The 21,267-nt window shown below is 47.9% G+C and overlaps 6 protein-coding genes across 6 annotated transcripts; 4 read left to right on the plus strand and 2 right to left on the minus strand.

The window, feature by feature from the left end:
* Nucleotides 1-1,870: 1,870 nt before the first annotated feature.
* UREG_06793 (uncharacterized protein) lies at nucleotides 1,871-4,354 on the minus strand (the record flags this gene model as incomplete). Its single annotated transcript, XM_002583780.1, has 4 exons — nucleotides 1,871-2,091; nucleotides 2,144-2,464; nucleotides 2,529-3,314; nucleotides 3,484-4,354. The coding sequence occupies 4 exons, from the start codon at nucleotides 4,352-4,354 to the stop codon at nucleotides 1,871-1,873; spliced, it is 2,199 nt and encodes a 732-aa protein (XP_002583826.1).
* Nucleotides 4,355-4,878: 524 nt separating this feature from the next.
* Nucleotides 4,879-6,114, plus strand: UREG_06794 (ornithine carbamoyltransferase; the record flags this gene model as incomplete). Its single annotated transcript, XM_002583781.1, has 1 exon — nucleotides 4,879-6,114. One exon carries the CDS (start codon nucleotides 4,879-4,881, stop codon nucleotides 6,112-6,114), a length of 1,236 nt encoding a protein of 411 aa, XP_002583827.1.
* A 1,243-nt stretch (nucleotides 6,115-7,357) lies between these two features.
* On the plus strand, nucleotides 7,358-8,714 carry UREG_06795 (uncharacterized protein; the record flags this gene model as incomplete). The annotated part of the gene is made up of 2 exons (XM_002583782.1): nucleotides 7,358-7,363; nucleotides 7,416-8,714. 2 exons carry the CDS (start codon nucleotides 7,358-7,360, stop codon nucleotides 8,712-8,714), a joined length of 1,305 nt encoding a protein of 434 aa, XP_002583828.1.
* Nucleotides 8,715-11,938: 3,224 nt separating this feature from the next.
* UREG_06796 (uncharacterized protein) lies at nucleotides 11,939-12,847 on the plus strand (the record flags this gene model as incomplete). Its single annotated transcript, XM_002583783.1, has 2 exons — nucleotides 11,939-12,060; nucleotides 12,142-12,847. 2 exons carry the CDS (start codon nucleotides 11,939-11,941, stop codon nucleotides 12,845-12,847), a joined length of 828 nt encoding a protein of 275 aa, XP_002583829.1.
* Nucleotides 12,848-14,658: 1,811 nt separating this feature from the next.
* Nucleotides 14,659-17,901, plus strand: UREG_06797 (uncharacterized protein; the record flags this gene model as incomplete). Its single annotated transcript, XM_002583784.1, has 6 exons — nucleotides 14,659-15,121; nucleotides 15,201-15,448; nucleotides 15,498-15,560; nucleotides 15,612-16,290; nucleotides 16,342-16,701; nucleotides 16,817-17,901. 6 exons carry the CDS (start codon nucleotides 14,659-14,661, stop codon nucleotides 17,899-17,901), a joined length of 2,898 nt encoding a protein of 965 aa, XP_002583830.1.
* Nucleotides 17,902-20,004: 2,103 nt separating this feature from the next.
* Nucleotides 20,005-21,192, minus strand: UREG_06798 (uncharacterized protein; the record flags this gene model as incomplete). The annotated part of the gene is made up of 4 exons (XM_002583785.1): nucleotides 20,005-20,043; nucleotides 20,146-20,667; nucleotides 20,735-21,045; nucleotides 21,126-21,192. The coding sequence occupies 4 exons, from the start codon at nucleotides 21,190-21,192 to the stop codon at nucleotides 20,005-20,007; spliced, it is 939 nt and encodes a 312-aa protein (XP_002583831.1).
* Between the last annotated feature and the right edge of the window lie 75 nt (nucleotides 21,193-21,267).

Genomic DNA, 21,267 nt, shown 5'->3' on the forward strand with positions numbered 1-21,267 from the left:
ACACAGGGAAGATGTTGAGGCCTATGCGTACATGTTGCGAAACAAGAGCCTATTTGATGGAAGGGCTTGAATAGCCCTGGCTCCCCGCCTCCCACGAGAACAAAGCGGGAAACAAAAGAACGGGGTTATATTTCGTCATGGCATGGTAGCTATGCTGATTGACAATCAATGGTCCCAATGCCAATGCAACGGCCGCAGCACCATCTATCATCATGGGTGGTATCTCAATACATTTGAACCGACCACCTGTTACAAGCCATATCCCAAGGATTGAACGTATTCGCTCCAAGAATATCTTATGAAGCTGGCAGAACGATGCATGGTCGAGATTGGATTGGGGGAACACGGGTGATTGATCAAAGGAACCATAGGTTTTATGGCATCTTGGCTCTGCACCGCAATGAGCTATCTTACATCTAAGAAGCAATGCTATGGAGAGCTTGATCAACCGTGCTCGGACCCTGTCTAGCAGTGTAGGCTAAAAATTAACTCGGCACACGCGTCGGAAGGCTTTACATTGACTAACTGACTGTAGGGATCTCTCTAAGCTAACTCTAACTACGGAGTAGTTGATGGCGGATTTAGCATCGAATTGCCTTTAACAAGGTTATCCCACCTCACCCTGGCGGCTGGTGCGAGCTTCTGTATCTCGTCTCTCACTACTACTGTATAGCAGGGGGTGCTCACACCTCTCTGACTGTCAAACTAAAATCCCATCCACGTTCTTTGGGACCTATATTGCGCCGATCCTAAGAGACTACATCCCCGTCAAACATCAGTGACATGTGATTCTTGACCGTCGGCTCTCGCATTTTATGGAAACGAATCAGCCGCATTCAGACCTGCTGCGAGGGGGAAGGTCCTTTTCTCTTCTGCCACGTACGAAAAGCAAACACGCTTTAGACGAGATGGGATTGGGTTTGCCACACCCAGATTCCTGGGGTCATCTATGTTGCTCTTTGGGCGGTTCGTGGCTCTTCAGGGGGTCTTTGGGCGCCTCCCGACATATGGACATGAGCACAATCCCTGATAGCAAACAACGTGGCATCGAAGGGGGGCCGGCAAAACGAAAAGCTAATATAAGCAAGGGCTAGCTTGCTAGGATTAGCTTGAAGATCGACAAGTTGAATAAGAGGAGTTACACAGAATGCCGTGTCGATTTCCCGAGGAAAATATCCAAAATAGATTTAGCACCGAGCAAGGCCAAGCAGTATCGTTTATCATCATTGCCGTCATGACCACAATCCTTCCAACTCGCCAGTAACCAGCTCCGAAAGCTACCAAAATCCACCAGAACTCCTAAAGATAAGTAGTATGTTAAGGAAAAACAAAAGCTCGGTTCTCTAAGCATCATGTTTGGTGTTAATCCCATTTTGACAGTGCCCTGTCTAATATCCGTCATCAGCCTCGTTATAATCGTACCTTTGCGCCGATACCTTTTCCCCTGTAAGATATTGAGTCCACATATTCGCCCAGTTTAATGCCAATGTCAGCAATGGCATCTATCTCTAAAGTTCCCCCAAGTGCTTTTTTGAGAGCTTCATATCCTGCCCCCCCAAGGTCTAATTCCACCGGAAGCCGTGGCGTCTGAGAAAGTCCAGGTGGGACGGGGAACGGGGAGTCATACTGGATTCTGCCAACCGGTGAAGTGTGATTGTATAGGGCGGTCGCGTCAACAAATGTGATAAAGAGGGTTGTATTCGGCAGTGGAGATAACAGCGAGAAATCCGCCGTCGAAGTCCACAGGTGCATCTAAAGAACCACCAAGGGGTATGTCAGTATGAAGAACAAAAATACGGCATGTAGCGTAGCTAAGAACATGGCGAGCATAGAAGGGACAAAAACCCACAGAAAAGAAAAGACGAAATGACTAGATGTGTCCCCTCATGAATGTGATAAGTGTAGACCATACCGTTGCCTCTTTGATGAAGTGTGGTCGATCGTCGGGGGTCCCATTCTCATCACCGTCATCAGGAAGATGAAGTTTTGGTAGCGGAACTTCGATTTGGAGCATCGACAATGCTTTCCCAAGTGCTGGGAAAGATGGAATAGAGCCTGAATGCGGCGATAATCTCACACTGGTATTCAACCCTGGAAGAATAGTTAGAAAACCCCGGTTCGAGAGCCATCACTAGATGCTTACCAGATATATAGCTAGAAATAAGCTCTCGACCAGCGATTACTCCTTCGGATCCGCCGCCATGAAAAGGGTTCCAGAGCCCCACAATTTCAACCAAAGAATTGAGGCCAGGGGATACCGACAGACGCCTACCCAGTACATGAGCAACACGCGAACCATTGTAAATTACCTCCATGTCGACATAAGGAACATTTGCGGAGTAGCTTGTCGGATTGGTGAAATTTACGAGTGTCTCAAGAGAAATGCTAGATTTTGTTGTTTGAGATATTCTTATAGACTCGATTTTGGGGTGGAAGTCGCTGAAACCTCCTCCCCCAAGCGGAGCTAGCGGTTAGGTTAGCTATTGCTATTACGAAGTTGTTATGTAGTTAAGCAACTCAGAACTAACCTTTCACAGTGATATTCCCGCTAGCGGGAATGTCTCGAAGTACAAACTTCCCAAGACCCGTATCCAGCTCCGCAGACACATTGGCCTTGACATCTAGGTAGATGGTTTCTCTATCCATTATTACCTTTTTAACAACGTCCGCAAATACATCCTCGTCGACGATTTGCAACGGAGCCTTCTTGATAGCAAACTCTACCAGTAAAGCTGGAGAGTGCTGCCCGCCTTCTATACGGTGGACTGTCGCATTTTGCCATTTTTGTAAATCTATATAACCGAGTTTTGCGTCAGAATAATAAATGTCCGCGATAGTACGAACACGTGATATGTTCAGAGGAACGTTCATCTCCTCCGGGAGACCGACAACTGTCTTTACAAGGGCCGACACTCTCGGTTGCGCTTCTGGGGAATTGGGGTCCTCGAAAGGGTCAGGAAGGGAGAAATGCACATTGGACATGGAAAATCTCTTGATTAAATTTGAAAGCCCTTTGCTAGGGATAGAAACTGGGACTGTGATGCTGTGGAAGAAGCTTTCTAGCCAATCTGGAAGGGTAGGCGAGGATCCTCCACGAACATAAACAACGGTTTCGAGGCCTTTGATGTAGCTCTGTATTAAAAGGTCCAAAGGTGAGGATGTTTTGCCAGGACAGATGGTTGTCAGTGCATCAGGAACTTCATAAACAAATCCAGTCACTGATGCAACCACAGGTTGCTTAGGTTCAATCTCAATAATGTCACTGGTGGCATTACCGATTAGAATATAATTATCGCCTGGGGCACAGTTTGGCACTAAAATTTCAAAGGCAAGGGAAGGTACGGCGATTCCGACATTATATTTATTTTGGATGCGGAGAGATATGTCGGCGGCTATAGCTTTATTATTCCCCGGCAACGGGTACTCATGAACGTTCAGTTTCGTAACATTGAAATCAGGGAAAGCTGGGAGGTCTTGGCCTACGAGTTCGTGTTAGGATCAGATCCAAAAAGAATGCAAAGGGGAACAAGAAAGGCATGTACAGGGATTGACCTTGAAGAACCAATGTCTCTGAGACATCGTGGGACCCCAAACTGAGCAAACCAGACCGAAGAGGCACTGAAGCTTGCCCCTTGATACGCAAATGCTCAAGGCGTCCTTCCAGCCAATCGTTGGCAACTCCACGGATCCCGTCGACATCGCCAGCTTTTAAATCAGCAAAGAAGTCGACACTGTTTTGGTGGCCATTTCTAATGACGACCTTGATTGGGGGAACGGTGGCGGTCCCTAACAAAATGTTCCCATACTCAGGAAGATAAACCTGGATGTCCGACTCGCCGCTCTCAACTTCTCTTCCAACCCAAGTAGCCAAACGGCCTAAATTGCGCACAATTGGCTTTTCCACTCGGGAAGCATCAAGGGTAAACGAAGCTTGGACTCTGGCTCGTACACCAGACGACGTGAATGCGGCGATGGAAACTGCAATCGGCTCGATGACAGCGGCTTGAGTTGCATATTCGTCCAGAGCTGAGGGGGCGGCAAACCCAAAAACGAGGATTGCAATCGCTGCTAGACAAAGAGTAACTAATGATATTATAACTGGCCATCTTACTCTGTTTCCTTTTCCGTCCGCTTCCTGCTCTGACGTCGCTGGACGGAATGCATCGTGTGACGATGCTATGGAACGGACATCCTCTTGTGAGGTTCTCTGCGGCTCTCTTGCCAGAAGAGGTGTTGTTTCGGAGGCCTGCCGGTCGTGGTCCTGTTGACCACTTCTCTTCGTATGACTTTCCCGATGAGACTTGGACGGTGATGCGGACTGGCCGAGTAGTGGAGCACTTTCGTCGCCGTCCATTGTTCTCGCCAGAGAAAGGTATTATGTCTAGGATAGTATTTTTTTTATTTAGGAAGCCTAGTGAGAAGCCACATTATTGGGAAATCAATGGTTGTGATGGACGGAGGTTTGGATTCAGTTGAAGGCTGGGGGAAGCTCTTCATTCGAAATAGAGGTGTCGTCCGCCTTGTTCCAAGGTGACATCAAGTGCTCTGGGCCGCACCCAAGGTCTCGCCAAGGCCTATGTTCCCTTTCGGACTAGTGCAATCTAGGGGGTTCAAGGGACGGATGACTAATAGTCATGTGACCATAGCTTATTCGCTGACCTAAACCGCCCTCCTGGTGCTAGCGCGGCTAGGCACCGGCTAGCGAACCTAAATAGACTTTAGGTTCAGAGAGCTCCGGGTTCGGGCGGACGGCTGCTCACCTTTTTTGTTGCAGAGTCATAATTTCGCTGAGAGAACACTGAAAATCGCTCCACACCAGAACCACTGTTCTTTCTTTTTCAAGCTGCGTCAATTCCGTTCGGCAAAGATTTGACAGCGATGGCAAAATTTAATCTTTCCACGCCTTCTTCCCTTCTTTTTCAACTCTCCCGCTCTCGTCATACTCCTAGACTTTCCCCCATTCCTTCCCAAGCTCGCAATTATCAGCACACCCGCTCTCCTTACCAAGTCAATCCTCCTTCCATGCAAGCTGCGACACGAAGCACTGCCAACGCTTGTCGAAATATGGCGAAAAACCAGCTGCGACCATACACCAATGGCTCCCATGCCCCTTCGACTCCCCGACATCTTCTTTCCATCGCAGACCTTACGCCCACAGAATTCGCTACTCTCGTCCGAAATGCCTATGCCCACAAACAGGCCATCAAGTCAGACGCCATGCCAGAGCGCCTATTGGGTTCACTGTCAGGAAAAACCGTGGCTATGTTGTTCAGCAAACGCAGCACCAGAACCCGAGTATCGACAGAAGGCGCGGTGGTGAAGATGGGAGGCCATCCCATGTTCCTGGGCAAAGACGATATCCAATTGGGTGTCAATGAGTCATTATATGATACCTCTGTCGTGATATCCTCAATGGTATCATGCATTGTTGCGCGCGTGGGACCTCACTCCGATATCGCCAACTTGGCCAAAGATTCGAGCGTCCCTGTCATCAACGCGTTATGCGACACGTTCCACCCGTTGCAAGCGATCGCCGATTTCCTCACCATCCACGAAACCTTTGCATCACCATCTATCGCAAATAGAACACATTCTTCGAGTTTAGGATTGGAAGGGTTGAAAATCGCCTGGGTGGGCGATGCAAACAATGTTCTTTATGATCTCGCCATCGCTGCCACGAAGATGGGTGTAAACATATCCGTTGCAACACCCAAGGGCTACGAAATGCCATCCCAGATCCTGGAACTGGTTCAAAAGGCACGTGAAGGGGTGCAGTCGCCAGGAAATCTCACCCAGACCACAGTTCCAGAGGAGGCTGTAAAGAACGCGGATGTTATTGTCACCGACACTTGGATATCAATGGGACAAGAAAGCGAGAAGGTCAAACGCCTCGAAGCTTTTAAAGGTTTCCAGGTCACGTCTGACCTTGCCAAGCGAGGAGGCGCAAAGGAGCATTGGAAGTTCATGCACTGCCTACCACGACATCCTGAGGAGGTTAGCGATGAAGTTTTCTACGGCGAGCGATCCCTGGTCTTCCCCGAAGCCGAGAATCGACTGTGGGCGGCGATTTCGGCCCTCGAAGGGTTCGTTGTTAACAAGGGGAAAATTGCTTAAAAATTTTGATCGATGAGGCTCCTCTTGCGGGAACAAAACTCTGGATTTCGGACGACAGTTTGTGCGTAGTTTAGCGGGATTTCTTGGGAGTAGATATATTAGCTAAAATTTCGGAATCACCATTTCGTTTTCCTTTGATGGAGCCGTTTCTGGTTCCTGTTTACGACCTTTTATACTTCTGCATCGTAGTCTACGACAACTTTGTCATGACGTTGAAACATGGTGTGGTCTGTGCGTTTGACATGGGTCTTCGCAGGCTTTCCACCAAGGTAGGACGGGTAAAGTCTTCCTCGTCAATAAGAAATCTAAGAAAGTTTCGGATTGACACAAGCTGGTTGAATTGAGATTGATCGTTCAGAACATGGTGTGGCAGGTATCAACAGGGAAAATCCCCTGGATGAAAGATTGTGCCTGCAATATGACAGAAGCCTTCACATATAACTACCCTGTTCACACCACCGTTTTTATCTGAGGACCAACACCCTTAGGAGCAGGAATCCCGTTTGAAGAAAAAGAACCAAGATATCAAATTCATTTCCAACGATAAGTCCTTGCAGTTTTAGTAAATAGGAGGCCCTTGCAGCAGCTTCAAATCAGTCGTTTATGGCGAACAGAAAGCCCCTTAACCTGGACAGCTGTCTTCAACCAAGATGCCCTGCAGCAATGTTTCAAAACCCTCCAGTAACGAACTCAACGTGCATATTGACAAGCCGATTTGCCCCATTGTAAAGGCAATGACCAGAAGTATATCTAGACTGATGCCGATGTTGAAATGTTTGACATCGGATAGCAATTGGACATCGAGTGTAGGGTCGCTGCCAGTGGCAGAGAGCGGCTAACAAGATAGTAATTCGACTATCTTACTGTTTACAGACGACGGAAGGGCGACTTAAATTATATCAGCCCAAGAGACAATGAGCAAGTTGTTTGCAACAAGCGATATAATCAGCCCGTACTAAACAGAGATAACACTGAATTGGGCAACCAAATCAATGCGCCAATGCATATCGGAACGGAGTGATCGTACATGCATTGGAGACATATTTGCCATTCAATCTCTGCGAAGGGTACTCATTATCAAGTGCTCCGTAGGTCAAACACATCAGGTTCAAACGTTAGTTTGAACAAAGACCTTGAGAAACAAACTAGGCTTTAAATAGACTAGTGCACATCCCACCCCAGACTTAAACACAACCAACAATGGAGGACGAGGAGCTTGGTCAATAATGTCAGCTCACAGATAATGGAGGTAAGGTGTGCTCCATACCCATGCTCTTTCATCTCTAACGTAACATTCATAGTCACTATCCCATTCTCGAAGTAGCTCGTCGGGCTTCCGCTCTCGTCGGTCCTACACCAACCTTCAACATATTTCGCTTGCTCCACTGACCAGCAGATTTCCGCTCGGCGACGATGAAACGGATGGCCCTGTTTCTGGAAAGGAAGATGACTATGGCTATAACCCTCACTTCCAACATACTTCTTACTATTCAGCTCATTCGGTGCCCACTACTCCTCCTGTGCTCTCCGACTCCCGAAATGTATCATTAACGAATTTGACCAAGAAGAAAACTTCTTCGAAAACAATCCATATGAGTGATACCGGTTTGGAGTTTCTCGGTACCCAGAGGCCTGCGCACCATCACAGAACACGCAGTCATAATCCACGAGAGCGATTGCCACGAGCCCGGAGCCAACATGAGGATAACGAATGGCTACTGAGAGCCGGGTTGGCATTGGCAACCTCGGCACGAGAAGAGAAGGGTCAAAGCTGGCTCGTGCAGCGGGAAAGTTCAACGAGTCTTGTTTCGGAGATAAAGCAAGAACATGAACGTCGACCACATCTACCCCGTAGCCAAACGGCACGAAGATACCGCTCTGGAGCGGCAACTCCTACGGCTCTATCGAGGCGTGGATCGAAATCCCAGATCCCTAGTCCACGGAGTAGTCGAGCATCTTTTATGACTGCGGCGGATGGAGTATTCAGCTCCCGAAGTGGTGAACATACACCCTTTCGTGACCAAACCGAAGTCATTCCGGATTTTGTAGACAAGACTGTTCGTGACGAAATGCAATTGATCATGTCCCAGCGGCGCAATGACAATAATTCGTCACGAATTGGAAACGGGAACGAGGACACAGTTTACGATCACAATTCTATAAGATCGTCTATCTTTAACCGATCCTTTCCTCCCTCGGAATCGGATTACCCGTCAGAATCAGACGAAGAAAGTGAATTCGGTGAGGTTGAAATGCAACGCCTTACACGCCAGCAAGGATTTGGCCTTGGCCCTTGGATAGACCGGCTGGTCGAATGGACGCTATTTAACGTGGAAGAAGAGAGCTCGCCTACCGCCCATGCCCACTGGACAGACGAACACGACGCCATGGTCGGCAGCAGTACAGCCAAGAAGGAAATCACCATTTCTCATTGCGAAAGCGAATCAGACCCGGAAGCAGAAGCAGAGCCAGAGGCAGATTGCCAAAGCACTGGAACGACCGACGAAAACCTGTCGATTGGCTCCTCTGAGGAGCTTAAAGATCGAGAAGTCTGGGCTGATTTGAGATGGTTGCTGCGTGCTGCTAGGGATGCGTTGTGAATTCAGATCTGCCCCCCGTTTCTCTACCCACTATTATTTTCTTTACACGGCCTCCATAGATGTCTACCAGGACCCGGTGCTTCTATAGTTATTTCCGATGCTTACCTACTATTCGTTGTTGTTATATTATACGCCGATGCTCTAATACTTAATGGATCGGGGCCCGACATGATAATTTTGCCGTTTTCCTCCTGTTTTCGTCTCGTATTTGGTCCCAGCAGCTGGCTTTTCAATGTACATTGGGCGGACCTGGAATAAAATCTATGTTCTACGGAGTACGAAGGCGCGTATGCGTAATGATATTCTACTTCTGTTTGGTATGTATGTACAGTACATACAAGCATGCATGCATTCATGCACCTCACGTCTAGATTCCGCATTACGTCGATAAACTTGCCACGGAGAGGTTCAACCAGTTTCTCCAGGCGAATCCGCGATTTCCGCCACGCCATCCTCAGCCACACGTAAATCGCCGCGCCACAAGATGTGTTGTAACTAACTGGTTGACTAATGTGGCTAGTGTTGATCCAGAGTGACTGCTTGTTTGAGTAGTTATCGACGACAGCCTTGGAATGGGCAGGGCGGCCACGTATCCGTGAGTGAACTTATCGTTTGGCTTGGACCACACGACACTGTCGGGGATATCTCCTAACACATGAAGAATCTTTGTTTCACAGAACGGATGAGGCGGCCGGGTTGGCCATCCATACACCGCGCAGATTTGGAATCTGGGAGAGTTTCTACGGTGGTTTCTGTGGGAGACGGCACACAACGCATGTACTGTGCGACACATCTATCTGCATCTGTGCTGACAATAATAGAACTCGGGGCTACATCCTCGTTTCCAGGCTTCACGAGTTAGCCGATGTTTTGAACCGCAATTCCGCAGTTTGGGGTTTCGAGAGGCACCTCATTCAAACCGCCATGCAGTCAGCTAGAAAAGCATCGACAGCTCCCAGAGTATGTTAGTTATATCCTAAAACCATCGTTCCAAAATGCATTATAAACACAATCTGTACCAGGCGTGTAATGGCTCTTGAGAATGATATCTATATACGCACCTTCTTTGTGGCTGAGAATGTTTCTGTCGTGGAAGATCCGTTGAATTTTGCCCTGCTTGATAATCCGAAGAATCACGCCTTCCCAGCTGTTGAAGATTCCAAATAGCTAGACCAAGAAATGTGGCTGACAGGACTCCGGTAGTGCCAAGCAGATCAGCACGCCAGACAACTTCTGTACCAGGTTTTTCATGGTCGATCTGGCAGATTGAAAGAGATTCAATCAAAGTTTATTATTCGATTCTTGAGCCCCAAGGCACACTGAACGCTCAACGCCAGCGACGCTCCATTTGGCAAATACTCCCAGCATTTGAAAGACAGGATTTTCAAAATTTTTCCAACGCCGGATTCCTTTGCTTTCTGCTGATTTTCCTCTTCGATGCGAATTGGCCATCATGGTCAGAGCTTCCTATGCATCCACTGGCCCCAATCGATGCCTCCTTGAGTAGCTTCAATAGTTTGGGCCCCACCCCCGCCTAACAAAAAGGCTACTAGGTTACTTCAACTTACTTGGGCCAGCCTCCAGGACCAGGTACCGAGGAACATAACATATTAGCAATTTATCCGTACGGAGTACGCAAAATGAAATCCTTTTCAGAGATTGGGTTCTCTCAAAAATCGTCACATCAAGCGAACGTCCGTTTGGATGTTCTTGGTAGTATGACACCGAGTGATGGCGGTATTCGCCTCACTCGAAATAGGATGATAACTACTCTAGATGTGACGAAATGAAATGATTGAAATAGGCGAATCATGACGCTGTTAGCGTGAACCATCCACGTCGATCCAGCACTCGCGATTCAACTAGTATAAGCCTGGTGCAAGTTGAACTTCACAGGCCACTCTAATTGGCAACAATGTTTGATGACATGTCCATCGCGGAAGCATTGTTGCTTCATCGTACTGAATCTGGAAACGCATGGTAAGGCGGTTTTCTTCCGATTTGAGGATTGGTTGCGGCCTTTTCTCCAAGAGCCTCTCACGCCGGGCCGCCGAGATTGTGGTCTTTATCCCAATTCAGCCATCATCCTCAATGGAAGGGGTAGTGTGGACTAAAAAGAGGAGAATGCGAACACCGTTAGACTATGCTTTTACCCATTTGGGCGGCGGATGGTATGCACTTGGGCAAATATCAACTTTTTCTGACTTTCAAGGCCTCCAGAGTAGCCAATCTGGGTTGTGACCCCCTGGAGGTTTCACGACCCGGCGATTTGATGACCCCTGATTACTCATGCAAGCTGGAACCTCCTTGGAATTTTAGCGCCAACCCACTCAAAGCCACTGCAAAGCAATCAAGCTTCTCTGTCACACAAGCCTTCTGTCTGCGAGTCTGCAAGAGATTTCCTTGAATAATGTCCAGCAAGCCCGACCACCCGGGCATCCCCATCTCACCGTCTACCACTTGTCTTGACAGAACGACAGGCAATCCATTGCCATATTGGTACAAAGATGAGCAAAAAATCAAAGAACCTTTTTCCCATTTCTGGTGCAGGGAACAAAGAAGGGCATCCAATAGAGATTTCGAAACAGCTTGTCTCCAATACCGTGGATTCGGTGGCTCCCTCCTTAGTTAACGAGCTTCTGGTTCCCGAGGCCATTAGTTAACGGACATCGTGATACCCGACCGCCGATTAAGCGATGACAACTGACTGTGACAGGCGCCACCGCGGTCTGGGGTCTTTCCCTCCTACTCCGAAATCCTTTTTCCCTTTTTTTTTTCCATCGAAAAAGGAACAAAAAGGAAGGGCTGATTTTCAGGTACAACAATGGTCATCCATCATCCGCCAGCCGGATCCAAGATCTTAGCTGGTGGAGAAGTACGAGGGTTTGGCTAGTGCTTCTTAAGATTTGCTATTATCGCCCCCCAAAAGCAAAGCATCACTCCAGTTCTCTGGCACGATGTCCACCATCGCGTCGATGCACCAGAGTAAATTCACATTTGCCCCAGTGCCAAGAGAGGAGCAAAGGATCTCCTTTCCGTCTGCTCGTCGTGATGGCTGTCACGACGATTCATAAAGTCAATAAATGCCCTCATACAAGCTATCCTTCAGCCATTTCGTCTTTCCCCCGGCGGTTTTCCAAGCGGGTTCAAGTGACATAGCCGCTTCTTCGTTTCGCTATTTTTCCGCGTAGAGGAGCTGTTGGCCAGCGCCGTTTCTCCGCCAAATGTCTATGGCAGAAGGCCAGCAAGAGAAAGAATCACATTTGATCAGGAGGTTTTTCAGTTCCACCAGCACTCCGTTTCGAGCAGCAGGTCGACCTTTTCGTCGAAGGTTCTCTCGGAGCAGGTAACACCCCCAGTCTTAATAGGTAGGGTTTGACGCGGAGTGGCTGCGAATAAGGGATTGAGCTAAAATATGCCCTCTTAGGAACGTTGACAACCCCACGATCCATCCTACGCCAGAGATGCATCCGGGGTTGCATGCGCACTTCGAATCGGTCGCAATAGCTGGCATGTCTGAAGCGTCACAACGGCACGATGACTCAAATTTCGATATATTTGATTGGCATCCCCGCTACCAAAGCTGCCAGAGATATTTTCTTGACCATGCTCAGCATAGTGTCCCCGTTCAAGCGTTGTCCTCGTTTCTGAACATCCTACTGCCATTTCAAAGACAACCCAATCCGGTTTTCAACTCTTTGGCAGACGCAGCCCAATGTCGACCTCATCCGTCAGGTACATCTGACCCAGCTGTCTCTGTACCACCCAGCGTATCTCTGGTCCCTTATCTACGAAGACTGGTCGCGACCGGCATGGATTATCCCGGCGTGCTACACGGGTTCTTTGGAGATGACTGGGCTACTGGAATAGGACCCTTGCACGAACAAGAACGCCGAAATTATCTCTTTGCTGCAAAAAGTGGTGGATGGGCGGCTGTCAAACGCGACTATGATATCCCCCCGCTTGAAACTGTTCCATTTCTGCGGCCGCTTCAAGGCCCCGTTGACTCAGAAATTGAAAGCGCAGAGAGAGGCTGGAGTGAATGGCTTGCAATGGAAGATTGGATGGTAGGACCTCGAGCACCCGACGCGCTGAATGAATCATCACCATCGTCACGATCCCGAAGTGCCTAATGTTTGGGACTGCCTGTCTGAACACTTATCGCTCCTTGCAACCTTGATATGTATAGCTAGCGGGACTTGTCTTCCTCTTTTTCGGGCCCTTGCTATTTCCTAACCTTTGCTCTCTCCATCTTCCCTTTGTTTGGCCTCTTGTTTTCTTTGCAATGTTCTCATGACAACAATCCTGCCATATTCCCTATCATATAATGCGCTACGATTTTCTTTTCATTATGCCCAGATTTATCTCGACGTTCACTAGTCGTCTCGCGAGTGAAGCTAAAATGATCATCCTTTATTCTGCATCTTGGCGCATGATACCGGGAGGCGATCTTCGGCCCAAATATATTTTCTTTGGGCGGTATTTTGTTCCAGTGACAGCAAATGTCACGAGGCAGTTATCATCTGTCTTTAGCGATTGTGACATTCGCCTTATAGCAACTCGAAACTATTTAATATGAGGGTTTATGAGTATATCATGTGTATACAAACATTCAGGTCACAACGAATCGGTGAAGACCGATCTGTGATCCACCAGCACAGAGCACATGGCAGTTAGTCAGCAACATAAAGACTGCAGCAGGCTGCATCCCAATTCCATGGTGGCAAAAGTGATACAACCTGCATCATGCATGGGCGGAACTTTCTAACGGGGTTTATTCTTTTCATTCCTCGTACTCCGCAAACGTGGCATTTCGGCATGGTTCCGAGGGATATACTTTTGGCAAAGTATTTAATGCCCTGGACCTGCGACTGTATGAGTTTTGCCACTTATACTCTGTGCTACATGACCGCATCTATGTTGTACAGTATCATACAGCATGTGAAGTAAAGAGTGGCCGTTAAATTCCAATCGGTAGGATTGTTTACTTCACATTAAATCGCGTCTGCAAAAGGAGAATTACTTGGACTCTGACTGTTCTTGTGTTCAGCTCAAGGTTGACATCCCCCCAGCTGAAACCAAATATAGCTCCTCCCGAAACTTCCCCCCGGGAAGCGATATTTTGGGATCATGCCAAGTTGTATCACAGGGGATGTTTGCCACTGCTGCAATGCAGTGCCTGAAGTGTAGCTTACCTCTATATGCTCGAAGATCATACAACAATACTGCCAAAATGAGGTCGGTTAGGCAGGTTTACAGGCTGAGCCGAGATGTACATGTTTCCAAGCCGTACTCCGTACAGCATGGGGTTTTTGTTTTAGTTTAATATGGAGAACCTGCGGAAGAGCAGGGGGTAAAGAGAAAGCTTGTCCAGCATATTTTGGGAAGTACTCCGTAAAATAGTCGAAAACAGTTCTCATTGTTGATACTCCGTACGGGGTACAGAGTACTAGGTTGCAAACATTGAATAAACAACAAACAGGCCAAACACTTGGTCTCCGCAACAACAATGTTCCGCCCTTCACAACGTCATTCACCTCTCCCCAACCACAGATTCATGAAGAAGCTTCAAGACATAATGGAAGGCTACGGGGAATTTCACTCCTAGGTATGATTTGCTATAACAGTGATTGTTTTCAGGGCTCATATTAATGCGCTTATAGGGTGAACCTTTCACTGTTGGTGGTAATTTCTGTTGAGCAGAGTCATCTATGTTTCTTTGATGCTCGCTATTGGTGCTGTACCAGGTATAAAATATGGTCTATCTTCCAGATGATAAGATCTCCGGCCCGGAGTGGGCTGTTCTTCTAAAAAGATGTTTATCAGAGAGGGTTGTTTCTTCAGAATTCCCGAGATTTTGCAAAAATTATGATACGTCGACATCCGGTCTCAGGGGAGGAGCTGATGCGGCTTGTCCTGGAAAACAAGGCTGGCTTCGGACCTCATGTGGGACCCCTTAATTCCACTATATACTGACGTCTTGCAAAAGCTGGGCTATGTCGGTGTACCCGAGGTACTAAAGTTGCTACTATCATATTCCACAATATACGATGAATCACACCCGATATCGAAAGCTGGGTCTGATGGGAGGGCTGTGAAAAGAAAGAGAACGATTTCAACTCTTATGACGGATAACAAAATAATTCAAAATGCTATGGCGGCTATTACTATGGGCCGCGGACCCAAAGCGACACGCGGCGCCATCGACACCTTCAATGCGGTTGCGGACTGGATCTCTGCTTTACTCGCTTGGAGCCCGTCAGGTGAGGGGCCAGATAGCGAACACTTTGGCGGGATTTTAGGACATAAAGATGCAGCTTGCATTTTCGGAAGCTTAGGTCTTCTACTAGTAGCGCTGGCTGCCACGGAAAAGGGCGTTAATGCGCTTTCTTCCCTATCTAAAAATGGTATGAATTATATATTCTTTGTCTGATTGACTTGGGCTTATCTCAAGCACTTCTATTTCACTGGCTAATCGTGAACAAGATCGAAAACGGCTCGGACAAGCACTTTCATCATATACGACTGTCTGTGCGGGATACTCGATTCCACTAAAGAGCCGACTAGATTCCATACAAAAAGATTTTAACCTTTATTCAGGTGACGAGAACAAGGGATTGGAAGATTCTATGATGGGAGATGTCAACGTTGCGGTACTACAGTTTGAATCCAACGTGGTAGATAGCCCGGCAATTAGCTCCAGAGCCGGACTCTATATTTATATTAATGCTTTGGTATGCTCGCCCATCTGTCCCAAATTAACTAGCAACTAACACTAGATAGCTTGTGGGACGACCTTTGGTAGACGATAATATGCTTCTAAACTATTTAAATAACCGTTATGGTGTAAGTATTCTGGTGGGATATAACGTCACAGTCGCCTAATATGGATTTTAGGGACACCACATGGTAATGGTCGAAGAGCTCATTACGGCAACCTTCGACGTCTTATCAAATGGGATGTACCGAAATGAATCCAGCAAAACCATGTTTCTCTTTAGAGCCTTTCTTGTCAACAAGCTACCGCCATTCCTTACGTATATGTCGGCATCATCCATGGCGTCGATCCCAATGGAACTTTGCATTACACGCTCTTTAAGTCGCGTTGATCCGAATACATTCCCATCATTCTCAGAAACATTTTCGATGCAGGGCAACTCAGTTCTTTCAGATGTCCGGCAGGAGTTTTTATTCTCGTGCGCTTTGCATAAACTGATCCCAGAGTCGAGCATTGAGCGCTTACTAGGAGAAAATCCGATGCAAACGCTTCCCGTGGGCGGTCAATTCACGAAAGATAAATTAATTATGCAAATGAATAACAATTTCGAACGAGCGGAGCAACTTCTAAACGGGATCGAATCTATGGATGGAAACGCCGGGGCTATAGTTGACGCGATAACTGAACTTATGCATAACCTATGTTCGAGAAAGGAAACCATGACGTTAAAGAATATCTGCAATTCTTTATCGCGAAGGCCACAAGCACTGGACATTATGCTCCTATTTAAAAGCCCGGCGTCTATTCTACAACCCCTCTGCTCACTATTGGATGCATGGAAGTGGGACGAGGAGCAAGGTATGGTGATGCTTAGTCTCAATATATATACCTCATCTGACTTTGCACTAGGAGAGAACCAGCTGGTTTACGACGAGTTTGGAAGCATCTTGTTAATAGTGATTGCATTCAAATATAAGTACGACTTGACGCCCCTGGATTTAGGGATTGATTCTCCTGATTCATTCGTGCTACGACTTCTTGAAACGGGAGCTGCAAGCCAACGACTTGATGATTTGACGGAAAAACAGAAACAAAATCTGGGAGCTTGGATTGCTGCGTTGTTCGTTGCAGAAGGAATTAGCGATGAGTCCATGTCATCTTGTAGCCCACAGGAGTTTTATCTCCTAGTCGCAACGCTATTCAGCCAGAGCTTACTCGCTTGCGAAGCTGGAAAAATAGAGTTCGAGACGCTTAAGGGAGGCTTTGAGTGTAAGTTGTTGCCCTAGAACAAGTCCTGGAGAGATTTTGTGGGCTAAGTCGCAGATAGATCTTTTGGAGCCTTTTTTGCTGCCAGCATTGGTAATGGCGCTGACTTGGCTGGGAGATCATATTTGGGAATCTGAAACGGATTTGACGACGTCTTTGAAGATCCTTCATGGTCTTGTCAGGCCCGCTTCTATCTCCGGAGAAGCACAAGAGATCCACCGTACTGTACTGTGTATAACTTCACGAACTTTAGAGAGTACCCTAAAGGATATCCGGACACGATATCCCTCGCGAACGGATATAAAGCCTATCCTGGACGTCCTCGAACCGTACCAATCATTCCGGCGCACCGGCGCTACGAATAATACTGAGCTAGACACCTGGAGAGCCAATCCTGCCGGCGGAGGCCTAGTGACAAGCATTCGAAACACGTTCTCGTCTCTGGTTCTGTGGAGCACAGATCCAGAAATTAGCATGACTCCTCCTAGCTATACCCATCGGCAGCTTCTAGCCGGGGTTGGACATGTCGGTTCTGAGAAGGTGCTTCAGGGATTAATCGACGAGCTCAAACTACAGACGGAAACCGGAAGTGGAGATCTAGCCTTCGATATTGCTGCAACTTTAATCTGTGCCCCGATTGCAGAATCGTTTTCAGTTGATCAGGCCTTATATCGACAGGCGGGTGATGCCAAGTACTCAATTCCAAGGTGCAGGTTTCTGACTCTTCGCGACGCATTAAGCCTGCAGCGAGATTCTCTGTCGAAGCTAATCGAAACCGACCCGCACCGTGCAGAGCTCGTTGTACGTCTGCAACGCCGACTGGAAACACTATGCTCCATTCCACAAATGCCCCCTGGAGAAGTTGACGTGGACAATATCATTGAAAACATCCACCTTGGAGTTGGCGGCGCTAGCGAGCCGCAGCAACAATCCCAACAACTGCAGACAGTTGCAGACCAATCCAACCAAGGGGCCGTTACTACAATAGGAGATACGCCGGGGAATCTGGAAGCGATGTTGGACGCGGCTGCTTCAGCAGCCGTAGCGGATTCGAACGGCGGTGCTGGGGCAGCATCAGGGTTACTTGGAAATGGCGTTGGTGGTGCTGGCGTCGAGGTTGGAACGGGCATGGATGACGTTTTCAATATGATGGATATGGACAATCCGGAATTTATAGATCTAGACATGGAAGGCATGTTTTAACCTGGAATATTGATAGGCGACTTTGGCCTCGAAGGCGGTGTATAAATTTGGGAATTATATTTGGTTTGGCGCTTCTGTTAATTAATAACCATTCGTGGGCGAGTTTAAATTGTTTTAGAATTTGATTGCATTCCATGATCATGGATGACTACTATCCTTGCTATTCACGAAGGCTTCACTTACAATATATGGGTTGCGTACCAAATGAACAATATAGCGAGTTAAAAGGGAATGTATCAACTCTCAAAAAGCCCAAGTTTGAGAACTTCGGATAGTAAATATCCCAGCTTTGGCAAACTGATCGGGCCATAGCAAGCCATCTACTATCTATTATCATAGATGATATACAACATATCTACTCAATTCACCAATGGAGAAACCAAATATGCACCGATCCCAACTTTTAAATCTCTAACTAATGCACAAGCCCCCCAAAACAAGCACCGGTAAACCTCTTACCTTCGTTTATCCCCGTAACCCTTAGTCCGTTCTAGTCACCGTTGCACCGTCTTCTGCCGGCTCCAAGACTGCTGATTTGCAGCTGATTCCGTGTTCCTTGAACACACTCACAATCCGGCTTGCAATTTCCGCAAAGTTTTCCGTGGCTAGTGCGAGAATCGTCGGTCCGGCGCCAGATAAACATATGCCGAGCAGTCCGGGCTGCGAGCTAGGATTCATGGAGTGAAGGATTTCTGTGAGTCCAGGGACTAGATGTTTGCGGTATGGTTGGTGGACTTTGTCCTGCATGGCGAGGTAGATCATGTCTGGATCAAGGGGATCTTGACTGAGAGCGGATGGAAGCAGAGTGGCGCGTTGGAGGTTATATATCTGATAGGACTAGGGGTTAGAGGCTTTTTCCCAATGGTCCGTGAAACTTGGTGGGGTTGGGGAGCATACCACGTCGGCTCGGGAGTATGTTTCTGGCAATACTTCTCTCGCCTTTGCGGTGGGAAGTTCAAAATCGGGGATGATGGCGATCGCTTTGATTTGCTTTGCCCATGGGAATTTCTTATAGTGGCCGATTCCGACGGGCGGTTCGGGAGGTTTGATTCCCGTGTCTATTCCTCCGGCGGGAGCGGGTAGGACTTCACTCAATGGAATCTCCTTCCAGGCTAAATCTTCAGGTTTCAGCTCGCGGAGGTATGTTCCTACAAAGCCACCATAGAGTGCTGCAGCGACGTTATCCGGATGACGTTCTAAATAGGGAGAGAAAGTCGCAATCAGTACCAGTTTCCTCATAGACCCCGCCAACGGCCAGCATGACATTGATGCTCGAATGCACACCTACCAATCATCAAGCAATAGTCCAGCATTCTTGCTTTATCCAAACCCAGCTTTCCTACCTCATTACCTAACACTACTCCCGCCGTCACCGCCGCACCACTCGATCCTAACCCTCGACCCAGTGGAATGGGGTTCTTGATATGAACATGCGTCGGGGCGGGGAAGCCATGGCTGTTATGGCAGCGTAGTACATATAGCGCGACGCGAGTAATTAGATTGACTTCGGGGTCGAGGCTGACTTCATCAGCGCCCTCGCCCTCGTATGAGATGGAGCAGTTTAGCTTGGGTTTGTTGGAGGAGGAGGGCGGCGTGACATGGAGTTCGAGGTAGATCGAGAGCGCAAGGCCTGGAGTTTCGGCATTAGTTAGGCAAACCCCTTCTCGTCTTTTTTTTTTCAATTGGCAATGCGGAGGTTATTTTAAGCCAGCATACCGATGACATCGAAACCGGGCCCGATGTTGGCCGATGAACAGGGGACTTTGATGGTGAACGCCATCAGGGATTCAATGTTTGGGGTTCTAATCCAACTAGATAATCGTATTTATCTTTCCCTGATAGTATACAAAGAACAGGCCGATTGATATCCTTCAAAAGTGAAAAGACCGGAATTATACTGAGCGCTTTGTTTCTTCCCGATGACTCGAGAGCAACCGCCAATTCTGCCCTTTGATTGGTCATTAAGCCCCGGTAAACTTTAAGCAAGAAGCTCAGCCACGTGACAGTCAGCCCTTATCTTATCAATCTAGCCCTAAGCCCTAATATCCCTTTCTAACCACTATCAATACACTTGCGCCGCCCCGAGGCTGTTGAAGGGGATTGTTATGCTTTGGTTAGATCTACCGTTCCCCAGCCGGTTCCCTATTAAAGAAGACAAGGTCAGCAAAAGTTCTCCCCCCGAGAAAAAGGAAAAAGAGTGTAAAACGAAGCAAAGAAGACTGGGCAGGGCTGGGGGAGGAATACCCTTCCGAGCGTCCGCTGTCCCCTGTTCAATTCTCTCGCTTGGTCCTCTCCTAACCACTCAGGCTCAAGCCGATCAATACCCTCTTCAATATCAAAACCCCTTCCGCCGCCTACGAAAACCGCCTTGCCGTGCACTTGGGGATCTGCTGCTACTTGTTGAATTATGCGCGCAACATCCTCCGGCGTGTTAAAAGGTAGATCATCATTTCTCCAGACGTCAGCTATGCCTTTGAAGATCTGGGTATCTGTCGCCCAGGGGCAAACTGCATTTACTCGGACGTTGAAATCTGGAATGCTTCCCATGCGGAGGGAGCGCATGATTCCGATGACTCCGTGTTTGCTTGCGGAGTATGCGATAACACCAGGAGTCTCCTTGAATCCCGCCACTGAGGATATGAAAGTGAGCGATTTGGGACTGTTATGCGTAGTGGAGTCTTCTCTCAGATATGCCAGCGCTATGCGGCAAAAGTAAAGGCACCCAGTGAGGTTGACATCAATGACGTTGGCTAATGGTTTAGGGACCTGGATCACGCATGTGTTTTAGCAAGGGTATCATCTGATACGCATAAAGATCCACCGTTCGACTAACCTTTCGCACACTTTCCAGATTCAGATCTTCCGCATCCAGCCACCCTCGAACATCCGTGATACCGGCGCAGTAAATCGCCATATCGATTCTACCATGTTTCTTGAATGCAGCGTCAAACAAGTCCAACTGTGCTTCGTAATCAGTAACGTTAACTCTCATAAACGATAACGAGCCATTTCCCGGTTGTGCCGTTGATCGCAGGAGTTCGCCTAGTGCATTGCCATTCTTCGCGTCCCAGTCGCAGTAGAAAACGTGCGCTCCAGCGCGAAACAGGCTAGTAACGGTCGCAGCACCGATTCCGTTTGCTCCTCCTGGGAAGATGGAAAGCGTTAGATCCTCAAATCACGCCGGGCCTGGCAGAAGGGGGGAAAGCACGTTGCTGCTGACTTACCGGTCAGGACGATGACTTTGTCCTTGACAGACGCAAGTACCTCATCGCTTACTTTGATTTCTGCCATGGCACGGGTCAGTAAACAGTTTGCGATGACAGGTGAGAATGTAAGCCGGAACAGAAGGGCCGTACATAGCTTACA

The sequence above is a fragment of the Uncinocarpus reesii genome, genomic scaffold (genome assembly GCF_000003515.1).
Source record: "Uncinocarpus reesii 1704 scaffold_4 genomic scaffold, whole genome shotgun sequence".
NCBI classification, from domain to species: Eukaryota; Fungi; Ascomycota; class Eurotiomycetes; order Onygenales; family Onygenaceae; genus Uncinocarpus; species Uncinocarpus reesii.